Source organism: Danio rerio, chromosome 5 (assembly GCF_049306965.1).
Source record: "Danio rerio strain Tuebingen ecotype United States chromosome 5, GRCz12tu, whole genome shotgun sequence".
NCBI classification, from domain to species: domain Eukaryota; kingdom Metazoa; phylum Chordata; class Actinopteri; order Cypriniformes; family Danionidae; genus Danio; species Danio rerio.
The window spans coordinates 76,707,501-76,725,000 of record NC_133180.1 but is presented as its reverse complement, the minus strand read 5'-3'; the positions used below and the strand labels follow the sequence as shown (position 1 = coordinate 76,725,000).

The following is a 17,500-nucleotide window of genomic DNA, read 5'->3' as shown; positions in this document are numbered from 1 at the left end:
TACAGCTGGAGGCAGTGATTACAGAGAAGAGCAGCATTAGAATAACAAGTAGACATCATTTCACAGGGGATCACTTTACGGGTAGTATTTCTAAAACCAAACCTTGTTCGCTCTCAGAAATCAAGGTCAGTGTGGCGGTTCCTTTTCATTTGACACGTTTCTACCTAAGTGGTCCAATTATAAACGGTTTATCTGCACTATACGTATTACAGTGTTACACAGGTTTATTGGACATAAAGTGGTTCAGCCTACATTTTTGTGAAGCTTCCAAAATGTACCTCAACACACGTTTGACTGCAATGAACTTAAATGAACACTAGGGGGTTCATTTAAGGTATGGGGTTAACAACTTTGGTTCCTGTAATGATATTTACAGGGACTTATTATTGCAAATAAAGGATTTTTTACATGCAATTATTTGCTCAACACCAAATAGACAGCACAAAACAACACAGTTTATGAATTTTATTGTAACATGTTTGTGTCAGCTATCTATCTCTATATGGTCAACTTTTCTGCCAGGGTCAGTTTGCTTGTAGCTCGCTTTGTATGATGTTGTGCTTGTGCTGGTCAGAAAAAGCATGCTTTCACAAAGTATACATAAAAGAAATGTAAAATCAAGGGGAAGCTATGTGTTCGCAGTCTACTTTTCTATTATGCATGCTTTTGAAAACACTATTGGTTGGGTTTAAGTCATTAGTTCGCTAGCTGATCTGTATAACAAGCCTTGTCCTGTACAAAAAGGATATATCAGTGCTTAATTTGTCAATTGCGAGGTCCCGAATTAGATCGGGATAACAGATCCGGCATATTACCAGAGGAGGGAGAGGTTTCACCAACGTAAGTGGAGAAATGGGTCGGGATAACAGATCCGGCATATTACCAGAGGAGGGAGAGGTTTCACCAACGTAAGTGGAGAAATGGGTCGGGAAGTTGGGGAGTTAGAAAGAAAGTATTAAAGGAGCGGAGGTGTCATGGACGAAAGTGAAGAGCAGGGGTTGGGGTGTTGCAGATGAAAGTGAAGGATGGAGCAGGGTTTGTGGTGATGTCAAAGATGAAGATGAAAATGTTGGGGAGTCGCGGAAGAAAGTGTAGAAGGGGAGATGGTGGGGTGTGTGTGAGGAGAGGGATCAGTTAAATAAGGTGCTGGATCACATTTCAGAGGTGCCGGATCCGGCTTGTTCTGGCACAAATTAAACCCTGGGATAAATATATCTGAAATGTACAAAAAGCCTATAATAAGTGATGTAAAAAATATAGACATCGCCCTCTAGTGGTTTTGTCATCTGAAAAGTGCAATGAAACCAACATTGTATTGTATAATGTGCAAAAAATGGCAAGCTAACCTACGTATTTCCTATGGGCTGTATACATTCACCGGCCACTTTTTTAGGTACGCTTGTCCAACTGCTCGTTAACGCAAATTCTAATCAGCCAGTCACATGGCAGCAACTCAATGCATTTAGGCATGCAGACATGGCCAAGACGATGTGTATCTTCTGATGGCTTCTTCCAGCAGGATAACGCACCATGTCATAAAGCGTGAATCATCTCGGACTGGTTTCTTGAACATGACAATGAGTTCACTGTACTCAAATGGCCTCCACAGTCGCCAGAACTCAATCCAATAGAGCATCTGTGCACTCTCATGTCAATATGGAGCAAAATCTCTGAGGAATGTTTCCAGTACCTTGTTGAATCTCTGCCATGAAGGATTAAGGGAGTTCTGATGGCAAAGGGGGGTGCAACCCGGTACTAGTAAGGTGTACCTAATAAAGGGGCCGGTGTATGTATATTAGTTAAAAAGTACAAAAACACCTTGCGGAAACAGACTTCCATATTAATGCCGCTTAAAGGCATTGATTGGATCAGATGACTGTTTTAAAATGTGCAAAACATCACAGACTAGATGAGTTCATATGTTAATCTGCTGAATTCAGATATTGATTCATTAAGGAAATACAGTTGAATTAAAATGAGTAGTTCACTCACCATAGAAACAGAAAAATCATTTCCTCGCCCTCGTGACGTTTCCAACATTCATGATTTCCTTTATTCAGTGGTGCTTTTCAAAAGTGCATATATTTTTCATTTATTTTCGAACTGCTCCAAAAAGAATAGTGTTGCTTCATCCAACAAGCGAGAATATCACATGCCGAAGCAGATGTCGGTTTGTAGTAGGTCATTGTGATGACATGTGAAAGCATGTCTTTAAATGCATGTATTAATGCAGAAGCGCTCATGACGGTGATTTCAAGCTCTTCATCTCATGTTTGAGTGTTTCTGAATCCACAATCAGACTCCAGAACAGCAGAGCCGGCTTGTTTGACAGAGCTTTATTACACTTTCTCTGTAGCTGCTGGCATCTCTCAACATTTTTCAAGCAGTGTGAACTGCTCCGACAACATCATTTGAATGGTGAAATACATTATTTATTTGGGGAGGAAAGTTTTCAGCCTCCCGGAATGAAAAATACATGAAGAACAACTAATAAGATTGTCTGAGTTTATTCCGTGCTGAGCTGTGAAGGCCGAGCTCTTGCCAGTGGGTGATCTTATTAAAACGCTCTACCTGGGAAAAAATAAAATAATAAAATGCCTGCTTTCCAATTGCCAACAATTTCTCTTTCTGATTCATTTATTGCTTTTTCTGTGCACAGATGAAAAACAGGCTTCTCAACAGCTTTCTGTAAAGGTTTTTCACCTCACTGAACCTGAAGACTTTTAGCTTCTAGTTTAAGTCAACCAAGTCCATCCACATGTTCAGAAGGTCAAAAAACTAAAACGTGTTGTTCTACATATATTTATTGATGCATATTGTGATTATTAAAAAAACAATCTGTTTAAGTGTTCATTTGTTTGTTTAATTGTTCATTCGTTTGCTCGCTATCTTTAAAGAAATATTTGTTTGTTCATTTGTTTGGATGTTTGTTTGTTTGTTCACATCTTACCCCAAACTTTTGAATAAAGGTTTGTTTGTTTATTTGTTTGGTTGTTTGTTCGTTTGCTCGCATTTTACCCCAATCTTTTGAATAAATGTTTGTTTGTTTGTTTGGTTGTTTGTTCCTTTACTCGCATCTTAGCCTAATATTTTTATTAAATGTTTGATTATTTGTTTGTTTGTTTGTTTGTTTGTTCATTTGTTTGTGCACTCTTACTCTTGCATCGTACCCCAAACTTTTAAATAAATGTTTTTTTGTTCATTTGTTTGGTTGTTTGTTTGTTTGCTCGCATCTTACTGGAAACATTTAAAAAAGTGTTTGTTTGTTAATTTGTTCGTTTGCTCATTCTCTTCCATCTTACCCCAAACTTTTGAATAAATGTTTGTGTGTTTGTTTGGTTGTTTGTTCCTTTACTCGCATCTAAGCCTAATATTTTTATTAAATGTTTGATTATTTGTTTGTTAGTTCATTTGTTTGTGCACTCTTACTCTTGCATCGTACCCCACACTTTTAAATAAATGTTTTTTTGTTCACTTGTTTGGTTTTTTGTTTGTTTGCTCGCATCTTACTGGAAACATTTAAAAAAGTGTTTGTTTGTTAATTTGTTCGTTTGCTCATTCTCTTCCATCTTACCCCAAACTTTTGAATAAATGTTTGTGTGTTTGTTTGGTTGTTTGTTCCTTTACTCGCATCTAAGCCTAATATTTTTATTAAATGTTTGATTATTTGTTTGTTTGTTCATTTGTTTGTGCACTCTTACTCTTGCATCGTACCCCAAACTTTTAAATAAATGTTTTTTTGTTCACTTGTTTGGTTTTTTGTTTGTTTGCTCGCATCTTACTGGAAACATTTTAAAAAGTGTTTGTTTGTTAATTTGTTCGTTTGCTCATTCTCTTCCATCTTACCCCAAACTTTTGAATAAATGTTTGTTTGTTTGTTTATTTGTTCGATTGTTTGTTCATTTGCTCGCATCTTACCCCAATATTTTGAATAAATGTTTGTTTGTTCAGTTGTTTATTCGTTCGTTCATTCATACTCTTGCATCTTACCCCAAACTTTTGAATGAATGTTTTTGGTAATTTGTTCATATATTTTGTTCATTTGCTTGCATTTTATCCCAATCTTTTGAAAAATGTTTGTTTGTTTATTTGTTCGGTTATTTGTTCGTTTGCTCGCATCTAACCCCAATATTTTAAATAAATGTTGTTTTTATTTCATTTGTACTCTTGCATCGTACCCGGAATGTTTGAAAAAATGTTTGTTTGTTCATTCGTTCGTTTGCTTGTTTTCTTGCATCTTACCCCAAACTTTTGAGTACATTTTTGTTTGTTTATTTGTTCGGTTGTTTGTTCATTTGCTCGCATCTTACCCCAATATTTTGAATAAGTGTTTGTTTGTTTGTTTGTTCATTTGTTTGTCTTTTGTTTATTTGTTTGCTCTCATCTTACCCCAATCATTTGAATGTTTGTTTGCTCATTTGTTTGTTTGTTCATTTTGTTGTTTGTTTGTTCATTTGTTTGCTTGTTTTTTTGTTCATTTGTTTGCTCTCATCTTACTCCAATCGTTTAAATGTTTGTTTGCTCATTTGTTTGTTTGTTCATTTTGTTGTTTGTTTGTTCATTTGTTTGTTTGTTCATTTTGTTGTTTGTTTGTTCATTTGTTTGTTGTTTTTTTTTTGTTCATTTGTTTGCTCTCATCTTACCCCAATTGTTTGAATGTTTGTTTGCTCATTTGTTTGTTTGTTAATTTTGTTGTTTGTTTGTTCATTTGTTTGCTTGTTTTTTTGTTCATTTGTTTGCTCTCATCTTACCCCAATCGTTTGAATGTTTGTTTGCTCATTTGTTCATTGGTTCATTCATTTGTACTCGTATTTTATCCCAAACGTTTGAAGAAATATTTGTACGTTCATTTGTTTTTTTGTTTGTTGGTTCGCTCATTCATTCGTTCGCTTATGCACTCACATCTTACCTCAACCTTTTGAAGAATTATTTGCTCATTTGTTTGCTTGTTCGACTCGCATATTATCCCAACCATTGTAAGAATTTTAGTTTGTTTGTTCGTTGATTGGAATAATTTATGAATGATTGTGTAACACATAAGGCTTGAGTAATAACTGAACATCACTCAAATGTTATTTAAAATAACTTGTTACGAATATGTGATTATTAAAGATAGATGTCTTAAAATTTTGTAAAACACATTGCAGCCTACAATGTTCTCGTATAGTCTATACTCCAAAAATTATCATTCCCCTCAGATTTGGTTGACATGAACTCAAGACCTACTGAAAAATGACTGAATTTGAAAGGACAGCTCAATTAAACCCAACCTAAACTAACTCGCCATTGGAGGATGTAGTCATGTATGCATGCATGCATTTCTTATTTATTTATTTACTACCCATGTGTGTGTGCTTTATGTTAAAACCCCATGCTGGTTTAATTTTCATAGTACTCCCTGTAAGGCAATAAATATGCACATTTATTCATGCACAGGGACCCGTTTTCCTCCGTATGTCAGTTGTTTTGCGTTTCTGAAGGCATGTCTTCTTTCATGTCTCTTTATCTGCACTGTGAATGAAACAGCTTGCATGTCCGTCATTTGAGTTTCCTCTGTGGACTTCAGGCCAGGTGTGTCTAAACCATTACAGCGAGGCGACGGCTCCCTCCTGTGCCATTAACATACAGAGAGAAGTGGCTTCTGGAGCTTTGAAGGGCCAAAAAAACGAGAACGGCTGAGAGAGGGAGATGAGGTGACGCTGAATTATGAAGCGAGCAGTGGACGTGGAGGAAAGATGGAGAGGCAGAAGAGCTGAAAGAGAGCAGAAATAATGAGACGAAGAAGCAGCAGCACATGTGAAATCATCACTCTCAGGGAACTGTGATTTTGGAGATCACAAAAAAACTGCGCTGTAAGGTTCAATCGTCAGCTGCCAAATCATTTTTGACATGTCATCAGAGTTACTTTCCAGAAACTTTAAAGAAACTGTAACGTAACACAGTGTCCGAACAACACACTATATGGTACCACAAAATGCGATAATAACTATCTGTTAAAAAGAGGTTTTGGACTAACCATCTGTGACTACAACATGCAAAATTTATATTTGCAATGTTGTAGTATAACAGCAGCATATACTCTGGTAAAAATCACCCCAAGTACAAGTTATGTGCATTATTTACTGTTAGTTTCAATGTTCATTTAATTTTTTCACTGGTTTATTTATTTTCTTATCATCCTCTCTTTGTTTACTTGTTTACTTCCAGGGATATTTGCACACGTTACCTCTGAACAATCAAAAAGCAGTTTAGAAAATACAAATGGACTTTAATTGTTTCAACTTTAACTGGATCAGACCACATCAGTATGGTGTGAAAAGAACCGAAACCACAGAAAAATGCTACAATGTATCTATATAACATTATACTATACTATACTATACTATACTATACTATACTATACTATACTATTATATATACTATACTATTACATAAGATACTATAACATAACATAATTAAACACAAAAAATATAGCATAACAAGATCCTATACCATAACACAACACTATACTATACTATACACTATACTAAAATATACTATACTCTACTATACTATACTATACTATAACATAACATAACATAACATAACATAACATAACATAACACAACATGACTACTATATTGTAATACTATAATACACCATACTATAATATACTATAGCATAACATAACACAACACGACATAACACCATACAATACTACACTATAATATACTATAACATTCAATTCAATTCAATTCAATTCAGCTTTATTTGTATAGCGCTTTTACAATGTAGATTGTGTCAAAGCAGCTTCACATAAATGGTCATAGTAACTGGAACAGTGTGGTTCAGGTTTTAGTGTTTAAGTTCAGTTCAGTTCAGTTTAGCTCTGTTCAGTGTGATTTAATCATTACTGAGAGTTCAAACACTGAAGAGCAAATTCATCGATGCGTAGCTCTACCAATCCTGAACCATGCGAGGCAGTGGCGACAGCGGAGAGGGAAAAAAAACTTCACCTGATGGGAGTGAAGAAAAAAAACCTTGAGAGAACCAGACTCAGTTGGGCACGACCATTTTAATTTCTCCGCTGGCCAAAAGTCTTGTGCAGAACTTCATTCGCCGTGGTTTATGCTGGAAGATGGCCTCAATGAAGACTCGTCTGTCCCTGGAGCGTCGCTGGAATCAGACTCGTGTTCTCCACTCCCCACGACCATCAGCGCAGCAGCAGCTCAGGATATGGCCTGGTCCCGGATATGGAATCCTTGGGATCATCACGTCGCTGGTCTTGGATCCAATCAGTGACTCCGCCTAATCTGAGGACCTCGGGATGAGTATCCCCAGGTGAAAATAGAGAATAAAGAGAATAATTAGCGTAGCTGCTGTTCATAGTGTATATAAGCAAGATGTAGAAGCCAGTGTGGAACCCGCTAGGTGATGCATTGAGTGTATGCTTTACTAAACAGATAGGTCTTTAATCTAGTTTTGAACTGGGAGAGTGTGTCTGAGCCTCGGACATTACCAGGAAGGCTATTCCAGAGTGTAGGAGCCATGAAAGAGAAGGCTCGACCTCCTTTACTTGATTTTGCTATTCTAGGTACTACCAGAAGCCCTGAATTTTGAGATCTTAAAGAGCGAGTTGGTTCGTAGCGAGACAGAAGGTTGGTTAGATAAACAGGAGCTAGATTATTTAGAGCTTTATAGGTGAGAAGTAATATTTTAAATTCAATACGAAATTTAACAGGCAGCCAGTGTAAGGAGGATAAAATTGGGGTTATATGATCATATTTTCTAGACCTGGTCAGAACTCTGGCTGCTGCATTTTGTACTAATTGAAGTTTGTTAATAGAGGATGCTGGGCAGCCAGCAAATAGAGCATTACAGTAATCCAGTCTCGAAGTCATAAAAGCATGGACTAGCTTTTCTGCATCTGAGATGGATAGCATATTTCGTAATTTAGCGATATTTCTCAGATGAAAGAAGGCAGTTTTTGTGACATGGGATATATGGTTTTTAAAAGTTAGATTGCTGTCTAATATGACACCCAGATCTTTTATAGTAGAGCTAAAGCTAACTTTGTATCCCTCTAATTGTAAATTGAGTTGCGAGATCTGCTGTGTGCAAGATTTAGGCCCAATAAGTAATAATTCTGTTTTGTCTGAGTTTAAGAGAAGAAAATTGTTGGTCATCCAGTCTTTGATGTCTTTGATACACTCAGTTAGTTTAGAAAGTTCAGACGTCTCGTCAGGTTTAGTGGAAATATATAATTGAGTATCATCTGCATAGCAGTGAAAGCTGATCCCATGTCTTCTAATAATGTCTCCCATAGGTAGCATGTAAATTGTAAACAGTAAAGGGCCTAAAACTGATCCTTGAGGCACCCCATACTTTACTGGGCAGATTTGTGAAGGCTGTCCATTAAGATTTACAAACTGGTAGCGGTCAGTTAAGTATGACTTAAACCATTGTAGAGCCTGTCCCTGGACACCTGTAGACTTTAAGCGATTTATGAGGATATTGTGGTCAATGGTATCAAATGCCGCACTAAGATCGAGTAAAACTAATAGCGAGACGCACCCTCGGTCAGCAGCTAAGAGTAAATCGTTGGTTATTTTCACTAAGGCGGTTTCTGTACTGTGGTGAGCCCTGAAACCTGACTGAAACACTTCAAAAATATTGTTCGTCTGCAGATAAGAGCATAATTGAGTAGAAACAACTTTTTCTAGTATTTTAGACATAAATGGAAGATTTGAAATAGGCCTATAGTTAGCTAAGTTGTTGGTGTCTAGTTGCGGTTTCTTAATAATAGGCTTAATAACAGCTAGCTTGTAAGAGTTTGGAACATGGCCTATAGATAAAGAAGAGTTGATAATGTTAAGAAGAGGTTCTCCTATAGCAGGTAGCAGCTCTTTCAGTAATTTTGTTGGAATTGAGTCCAGCATACACGTAGCTGGTTTAGAGCTATTTATAATTTTTACTAACTCTTCATGTTCTATGATTTTGAAGCAGTGTAGGTTATTATTATGATTTAATGAAATATTTACAGGATTTGGAGTATAAGCCGGTGCAGAAAGTTTGGCATCTCCTATTTTCTGTCTAAAGCCTTCTATTTTATTACTGAAAAAATTCATGAAGTCATCACTACTAATTTGCGGTGGAGTAGTTTGTTCCAAGGATGACCGATTATTTGCTAATTTAGAGATGGTGTTAAATAAAAATCTAGGATTGTTATGATTATTTTCTATCAGTTTGCGCAGGTGCTCGGTCCTGGCAGATTTTAGAGCCCTCCTATAGCTGGACATACTGTCTTTGTACGCAATTCTAAAGACCTCTAAATTAGTTTTTTTCCATTTACGTTCCAGGGCGCGGGTTGCTGTTTTGAGCGCACGAGTATGACTATTATACCATGGTATAGTTTTAATCTCTCTAGCCTTTTTTAATTTGATGGGTGCCACAGTATTTAGTGTGCTAGTAAAGATGGCATCCATACTGCTGGTTACTACATCAAGATCATTTGAGTTTGCGGGTGCATTACGAAATAGAGAGAGATCAGGTAAGTTATTTATAAATTCATCTTTAGTTGACGGAACAATAGTTCTACTAGGGCGGAGTATTGGAGCGGGTTTGCTGATTTCAGGTAAACATAGCTTATATAGTAAGAGGTAGTGATCTGTAATATCATCACTTTGTGGTATAATGTCTACGTCAATAACCTCGATTCCATAAGACAGAATTAGATCTAATGTATGCTTTAAGCGATGGGTTGGACCCACAACGTTTTGCTTTATCCCAAGTGAGTGTATTAAATCCATAAACGCGAGCCCTAATGTATCATTAGCATCATCTATGTGGATGTTAAAGTCACCTACAATTAGCATTTTATCAGTTTTGACTAGTAAGTCAGAAATAAAATCAGAAAATTCTTTTAGAAATTTGACATAGGGTCCTGGGGGTCTATATATGGTGATTAAAGCGAGAGATAACATAGGTTTTTGTATAGTATCTGGAAACTGAACATTAAGCGATAATACTTCAAAGGAGCTAAACATAAGTCCGTTTCTCTGTTTAATATTAAGGAAATCACTAAAGATTGATGCAACTCCACCACCACGACCAGTTTGACGAGCCTCATGTTTATATAAGAATCCTGGAGGAGTTGCTTCATTTAAGCTAATATAGTCATTTTGTTTCAGCCAGGTTTCAGTGAGACAGAGTGCATTAAGATTGTTTTCTGTTATTATTTCATTAATGATAAGTGCTTTAGGTGCAAGTGACCTGATGTTTAGGAGACCAAGTTTTACGAAATTTGTATTTTCACTTTCTACTGGTTTTTCTGGTTTGATTCTTACTAGATTTTTCCTGGAGCACACAGTACGTTTATTTCTTAATCTAATAATACGAGGAACAGACACAGTCTCTATAGGATTCGCCAGATATGCGTTACTGATGTTTAAGTGGGGTGAACAAGAGTCTAGGTGGCTATAGTGTGAATTTTGTGAATTTTTACCTGCTAGTCAGATGGTGCGAAGTAGTCTGGAGATGTTGTCCGACAGGAGTTCAGCTCCGGCTCGACTGGGGTGCAGGCCGTCAGGACGGAAGAGCCTAGGACGCTCCCAGAAAAGATTCCAGTTATTAGCAAAGAGCAATTTCTGTTCTTTACACCATGTAATTAGCCATTCATTCAAAGCTAAAAGTCTACTGAACCTTTCATTTCCTCGGCGGTAGGTAGGAAGCGGCCCAGAAACGATGATCTGCGTGGCGGGCGAGGTGCGTCGAACCGTCTCGATCAGGCTCCTGAAGTCCTTCTTCAGGATCTCCGACTGCCGGAGCCCGGTGTCGTTTGTCCCCACGTGGAGGACAACGGCACCAGGGCTCTCGGCAGCGCCCAGGATGGTTGGAATCTGTGTAGAAATATTTTTCACACGGGCACCAGGAAAGCAGAAAGTACGTACTTTATTACCTTTTGAGGAGGCGGCACGGACGTGACGAACGATCGAGTCACCGATGATGGCCACATCGGGACCCGACTCGCGGAGAGGGGAGAAGCGGTTCTCCGTGGAGATCTCGAACACAGGCGGAGACGTTCTGCCCCGGGATCTGGGAAGCACCTTGCGCGGCTGCACCCAGGCGCCGTGGTAGCCGGGTGTCGGCGTGAACGACGCCTGGCTGAGCCGCGCCCCGGGTGCGCTGGGCCTGGACAGAGAAGGACGCGGGGTTGAGGTAGAGGGAATGATGTGGTTGTAATTTCCACGTACCTTAGGTGATGAGACGGCCTTAGCATTAGGTACGGCGAGAAGCCGTTCCCGTAGCCGCGACCGTCTTACCACCAGCGCGCGGATCTGGGACTCCACTTCTTCCAGCTCCAGCTCCAACGCCTCCATCGATGCTTCTCCTGCACACAAGGACAGAGACGGAAGCGACATTTTACGGGGTAAAGAGCAAAGCCAGTAAGTCAAACGTGTATGGTTAAAGAGGTCGGTAGCTTTAGCTGACCAGCGGCGCTAGCAGGCTAAAGCTACAAACAACAGGCGGATGCTCGAGGGACAGACCCTCGTTATAGTATATGTTATATGTGCATATGTACATATGTGTTATATGTTATATATGTTATAGTATATAACATAACATAACATATCATAGCATAACATAACATAACATAACATAACATAACATAACAAGACTATACTATACTATACTATACTATACTATACTATACTATACAGTAACTTAACATACTATTACATAACATAACATACATAACATAACAAGACTATACTATACTATACAGTAACATAACATACTATTACATAACATAACATAACATACATAACGCAATACAACAAAAATATAACATAACAACATACTATACTATACTATACTCTATTATACTATACTGTACTGTACTGTACTATACCATATATATACATATATATACTATACCGTATATACCAATATACTATACTATAACATAATACAACATAAATGCATACTGCACTACACTATAATATAGCCATACTATACTATACTATGCTATGCTATACTATACTATATTATACTATAACATAACATGACATAACATAACATAACATAACATAACATAACAACATAGCACCATACTATACTATACTATACTATACTATACTATACTATACTATACTACACGACACGACATGACACGACACAACACGACACGATACGATACGATACGATACTACACTACACTACATTACACTATACTACACTACATTACACTATACTATACTATATTATACTATTTAACTTATTAATTATCATTTTCTTCCCAACTTTATACACGTTTCTTCAAACTACTAGATTATTGATAGCTGTGTGTCATGCTAATATATATATATATATATATATATATATATATATATATATATATATATATATATATATATATATATATATATATATATATATATACATACATACATACATATGTTCTGCAAACATTAAAGCCAATTCATGTGAAAACCAGCAGAAGACTGTGTGCAGGAGAATGTGGTGTTATTTTGAGTGTTTTTGATTCCTCAGATGCTGGAGATGATTTCTGCTCATAATGCTGCGCCTCCTGCATTCATTAAACTATTAAAGGAGCGGAAATTGAAACGGCTGGCTTTTGTGGGATTCCTCATATCTTGCGCAGCTCTGCTGATTGTGGGCTCAGACGTCTTTCATTGGTTTAACATGCGGCTGACGTGCTGATTTCTGTCTTTCTGGCTTTAAGATCAGTACTTGACCTTATCAGATGCTGCCAAAACAGGCAAACTGAACCAAAATGTATTTATTTATTTATTTATTTATTTATTTATTTATTTATTTATTTATTTATTTATTTATTTATTTATTTATTTATTTATTTATTTATTTATGTTTTTTTAAGACAGCAGGACATCAGAAGTGCTGAGTTAATTTCCTTCAGCTTAGTCTCTTGTTTAACAGGGTTGCCACAGCAGAATGAACCGCCAACTATTCCAGCATATGTTTTAAGCAGCGGATTCCCTTCCGGCTGCAGTCCAGCAGTGTAAAACACCCCTACACCACTACTCAAAAAGCTCTGCATTTACCTGAATGAATATTTTCACATGATTAATTACTTGTCATTGATTAGTAATGCACTTTATTTGATAATGTCCTGTTTAGTGACTTGCGAAGCTCCTTTCGGAGTGACAGTCCAGAAATGCCTTATGAAACAGATTAGCACACTCATTCTGCAGGCGATGCTGTTAGCGATGTCTATTACGCACTATTGAAAATCTGCGTTCGCCATTGACTCACAGTTCAGACATCAGTCAGAACAGCTTTATTAGGTCACGCGTGTAATTCCGGCTCTTAATAATGAGGGACACACGTTCATTAAGAGGAAGGCAGACGCTTAATTGCAGAGCGTCTGATTAAAAACCTGGAGGTGATTAGATTGACTAATGAGAGTAAACAGAGAGTCTGAACTCCTTCATTTGTCTGATCTGATGGAGAGCAGCAGTCTTTCAGGGGAGAACTCTGAGCGTTTCACATGTGGGGCTGGCTATTTGATTAAATGCAGTGCGAAAGGCCACCATCTAAACAACATGGAGCAAGCGCAGGGTCATTATTTTAGGTGAAGTACACTACCTGACAAAAGTCTTGTAGCCTTCCTAAGTTTTAGGAACAGCAAATAATAACTTGACTTCTAGTTGATCATTTGGTATCAGAAGGGGCTTATATGATAGGTAAAGGCCTCTAGATGACGTTTATTTGAGCACAATAAAATATTGTCATGCCTTGATTTTGAATGATTTGATTAGGACAGTAAGATCTGAATTTGCGTGGATAAACGTCTTGTCATTTAACAGAAATAATGTCCAGTATAGAATATAAAGTCCTGCTGCAGTGGAAACAGATGAATATTGTGTCTGACTCCATCATGAACTTGGAGGACTGCATCCATACATCTCTGACATGACTCAAATCACTGATTAATAAAGTCATCTGGAATGTAATCGGTTTGACCTGGCTGTGTATTAAAGCTAATAACATTGTAAATAATGTTCAGTTTGGTACATGGAGGTGTCATCGGGAGCCATGAATATTTGATTTGGACTCATTTGCATATTTATTTTTAATCTAAAAACCTGTCACTTTAACACAAATTTAGCTCAAAAGCTTCTTTAATGTTCTACTGAAGGACAAAAGTCATGTTGTATGATCAGAGGGTGAGTAAATTAACTATTAATTAAATAATAATGTGGTTATTTTAATGGTCAAATGATTTGTATGACTTAAAATTAGCCTATGTTATTAGTTTAATCTATGCTTTTAATATAAGAATACCTTGGAATCAAGTATTCTTATGAAAGAGAAGTTAACACATTGTTGTTTTGAGCTGTGTTGTGTTCTGAATTTTGAGGATTGTGAAAAATGTATTAGTCTGAGCTTCTGAGAGACTTTTGGAGGTGCTGCATCTATAAACATCACTGTGATGAATATGCCATTACAGCCTGATGCTGTCCTTTGACTGATCTGTTTACAGGTCAATACGAGGAACATCACAGACTTTATTTTCATATGCTGTAAATGATTGAGTCGACCCTCTTCTAGCACATCGTTACAATAATCATTCATTAATGCTCGGCTTATTTTCCCACTTTGAAGTGCTGTTCCTTTATATTTTGCTTGATGTTGTTGTTGTTGTCTGTGAATTTATTCATTCATTCAGTCTCACTCTTTGAGTTTCTTTATCCACCGCCACACCTGACCTCACAGTCTGATATGTTACTCTAGAAATACAAACACAGATATTTCAGATTTGATGATCATATGCAGTAGTACACACAGAAACTGGCAAACAATCTGATTAAAATCTGCATGAATGAATGTCTGAATGAACTAAACATGTTTAGAAGATTTAAGGTGTTTGTTTAAAATGTTCTAGTCTTTTTTATAGCTCTTTTTTAAACAATATTTATTGTTCAAAAACAGCTTTACAAAAGGTGCACAATGTCACATTCCAAACACAATCAGAAAAGGTGGAAGAATTTGTGAGTAGCGTGGAAAGTGTCTGGTGCAAATATAACACAAATACAAAATATACATTTCTAACTATTTCACACTTAATTTTCTTAGGAATGAATGAATGAATGAATGGATGGAGGGAGGGACAGACAGATGGATGGATGAACAAATGAATTAATGGATGGGTGCATGGATAGATGTATAAGCGGAATTTTTATGAATAAACAAACAAATTAACAAACAAACAAATGAAAAAAGGGCTGGGTGAATGCATGAATGAATTATGAACAAGTGAGTGAGTGAGTGAGTGAGTGAGTGAGTGAGTGAGTGAGTGAGTGAGTGAGTGAGTGAGTGAGTGAATAAATCAAGGAATGAATCAAGAAATTATTTAATAATGAATGAATGAATGAATGAACAAATGGATGAAATAATTTAATGAATGTTTGAATGAATAAATTTAATAGATGGATGGATGGATGGATGGATGGATGGATGGATGGATGGATGGATGGATGGATGGATGGACGGACGGACGGATGGGTGGATGGATGGATGGTTGGATGGAGAGATTGCTGGATGAATAAATAAATAAATGGATTAATGATGAATGGATAAATGAATGAATGAATGAATGAATGAATGAATGAATGAATGAATGAATGGGTGGAAGAATGGAGGGATAGATGGAGGGATGAAAGAATGAATGAATGTGTACATGAATTAATTCATTCATTTAAGAATGAAAAAACAAACAAATGGATGAATGAATAAATAAATGAATGAACAAACAGATGAATTACTTTAATAAATGTATGAATGGATCAATTTTATGGATGGATGGAAGAATGGAGGCTGAATTATGTATAAATGAATGGATTAATATATTAATGAATGAATGAATGAATGAATGAAAACAGATTAATTAATTTAATGAATGTATGAATGAAGGAATTTTATGGATGAATGAATAAATTAATGTATAAATGAATAGATTAATAAGTGAATTAATGGATTAGAATGAATGAATGTGTGCATTAATGAATGAATGAAAGAACAAATTGATGAAAGAATTTAATTAATGTATGAATGAATGGATGGATGAATGTATGCATTTGTGAATGCATTAATGAAAGAACAAATTGATGAATGAATTTATTTATGAATTTAATGAATGAATAAAAATGAATGAATAAAAATGAATGAATGAATGAATGAATGAATGAATGAATGAATGAATGAATGAATGAATGAATGAATGAATGAATGAATGGACAGACGGTTGAAAATTCTAACATTTTTTCTTTGTATACATTTATTCTGAGGGGTGTAGTTTCATTCATGGGATTGACCATCCTGTCATCAGAGCTGTGCAACAGCTGCACCTCTCATAGCGTTATCACAGTGTCTCATAGTGTGTGATCCTCTTGTGTAGAGCGGTGCAACTTCTACACAGACTGTGATTGTTATGCTGCCAGATTGCAATTTCCATTTAAGAGGCTGATTGAACTGTTTTTGCTACAGGTGTAAATGCATTGATATGAATATGTGCAGTCATTAATGCTGAACTCAAAGCAGCACGTCTGTATTGTCTTATCATCAGCAGACATTGAACACATTAACTTTGCTGACTTTTCCAGACATGTGTGATACCTACGGAATAAATGTGAAAGTTAAGTGCGTGTAGCTGATTGTCATCTTATTCAAATATCTTTCACTGGATATCAGTCTCCACATCAGTGTCTTGTAATAGTAAAACGATCACTCACTACAGATTTATAGGTACTATAATAGTCTAGGGAGTCCCCAGACTGAGATTAAACACACCAAGATTTATAAAACAGAAACTGCTTATGAAGAACACCAGTGAACCGAGACACTTACTCATAGTCTATGCCTTGAGGAGATCAGATGGTGTGATTTACATGCAGTTTGTTCCTGTTTTGAAGTATTGTAATATTAATAATAATGATAATAATAATATTAATAATAATGATAATAATAATAATACTAATAATAATTCCTTACATTTATATAGCACTTTTCTGGGCACTCAAAGCCCTTTACACGTAGGGGGAAATCTCCTCATCCACCACCAGTGTGCAGCATCCACCTGGATGAATAAATTAATGAATAAATGAATAAACAAACAGATTAATTAATTTAATAAATGTATAAATGAATTAATTTTATGGATGGATAGAGGGATAGATGAATAATTGAATGAATGAATGAATGAATGAATGAATGAATGAATGAATGAATGAATGAATGAATGAATGAATGAACAACAGATGAATTAATTTAATGAAAGTCTGAATGAAGGATTATTATAGATGAATGGCGAGATGGATGGATTAATTCATAAATGAATGGATTAATAAGTAATTAATGGATTATAGAATGAATGAATGAATGAATGAATGAATGAATGGATGAATGAATGTAGAATGAATGAATGAATGAATGAATGAATGAATGAATCAATCAATCAATCAATCAATCAATCAATGGA

The 17,500-nt window shown here is 36.2% G+C and overlaps 2 protein-coding genes across 6 annotated transcripts in view; one reads left to right on the top strand and one right to left on the bottom strand.

Annotated features, from left to right (window-relative positions):
• The window catches only part of astn2 (astrotactin 2), a 574,772-nt gene that overhangs the window by 406,300 nt on the left and 150,972 nt on the right, over positions 1-17,500 (top strand). The gene's annotated exons all lie outside the window — the stretch shown is intronic.
• On the bottom strand, positions 6,718-11,482 carry LOC141385691 (uncharacterized). Of its 5 annotated transcripts, none has more exons than XM_073951697.1 (3): positions 10,681-11,482; positions 10,484-10,578; positions 6,718-7,300 (listed from the first exon to the last, which is right to left on the bottom strand). In XM_073951697.1, the coding sequence occupies exons 1-2, from the start codon at positions 11,397-11,399 to the stop codon at positions 10,491-10,493; spliced, it is 807 nt and encodes a 268-aa protein (XP_073807798.1). In that variant the 5' UTR covers positions 11,400-11,482; the 3' UTR covers positions 6,718-7,300; positions 10,484-10,490. The 5 variants fall into 5 exon arrangements, with proteins under 5 accessions (XP_073807798.1, XP_073807799.1, XP_073807795.1 ...); XM_073951698.1 differs by having other exon boundaries at positions 6,718-7,292; XM_073951694.1 differs by having other exon boundaries at positions 10,484-11,482.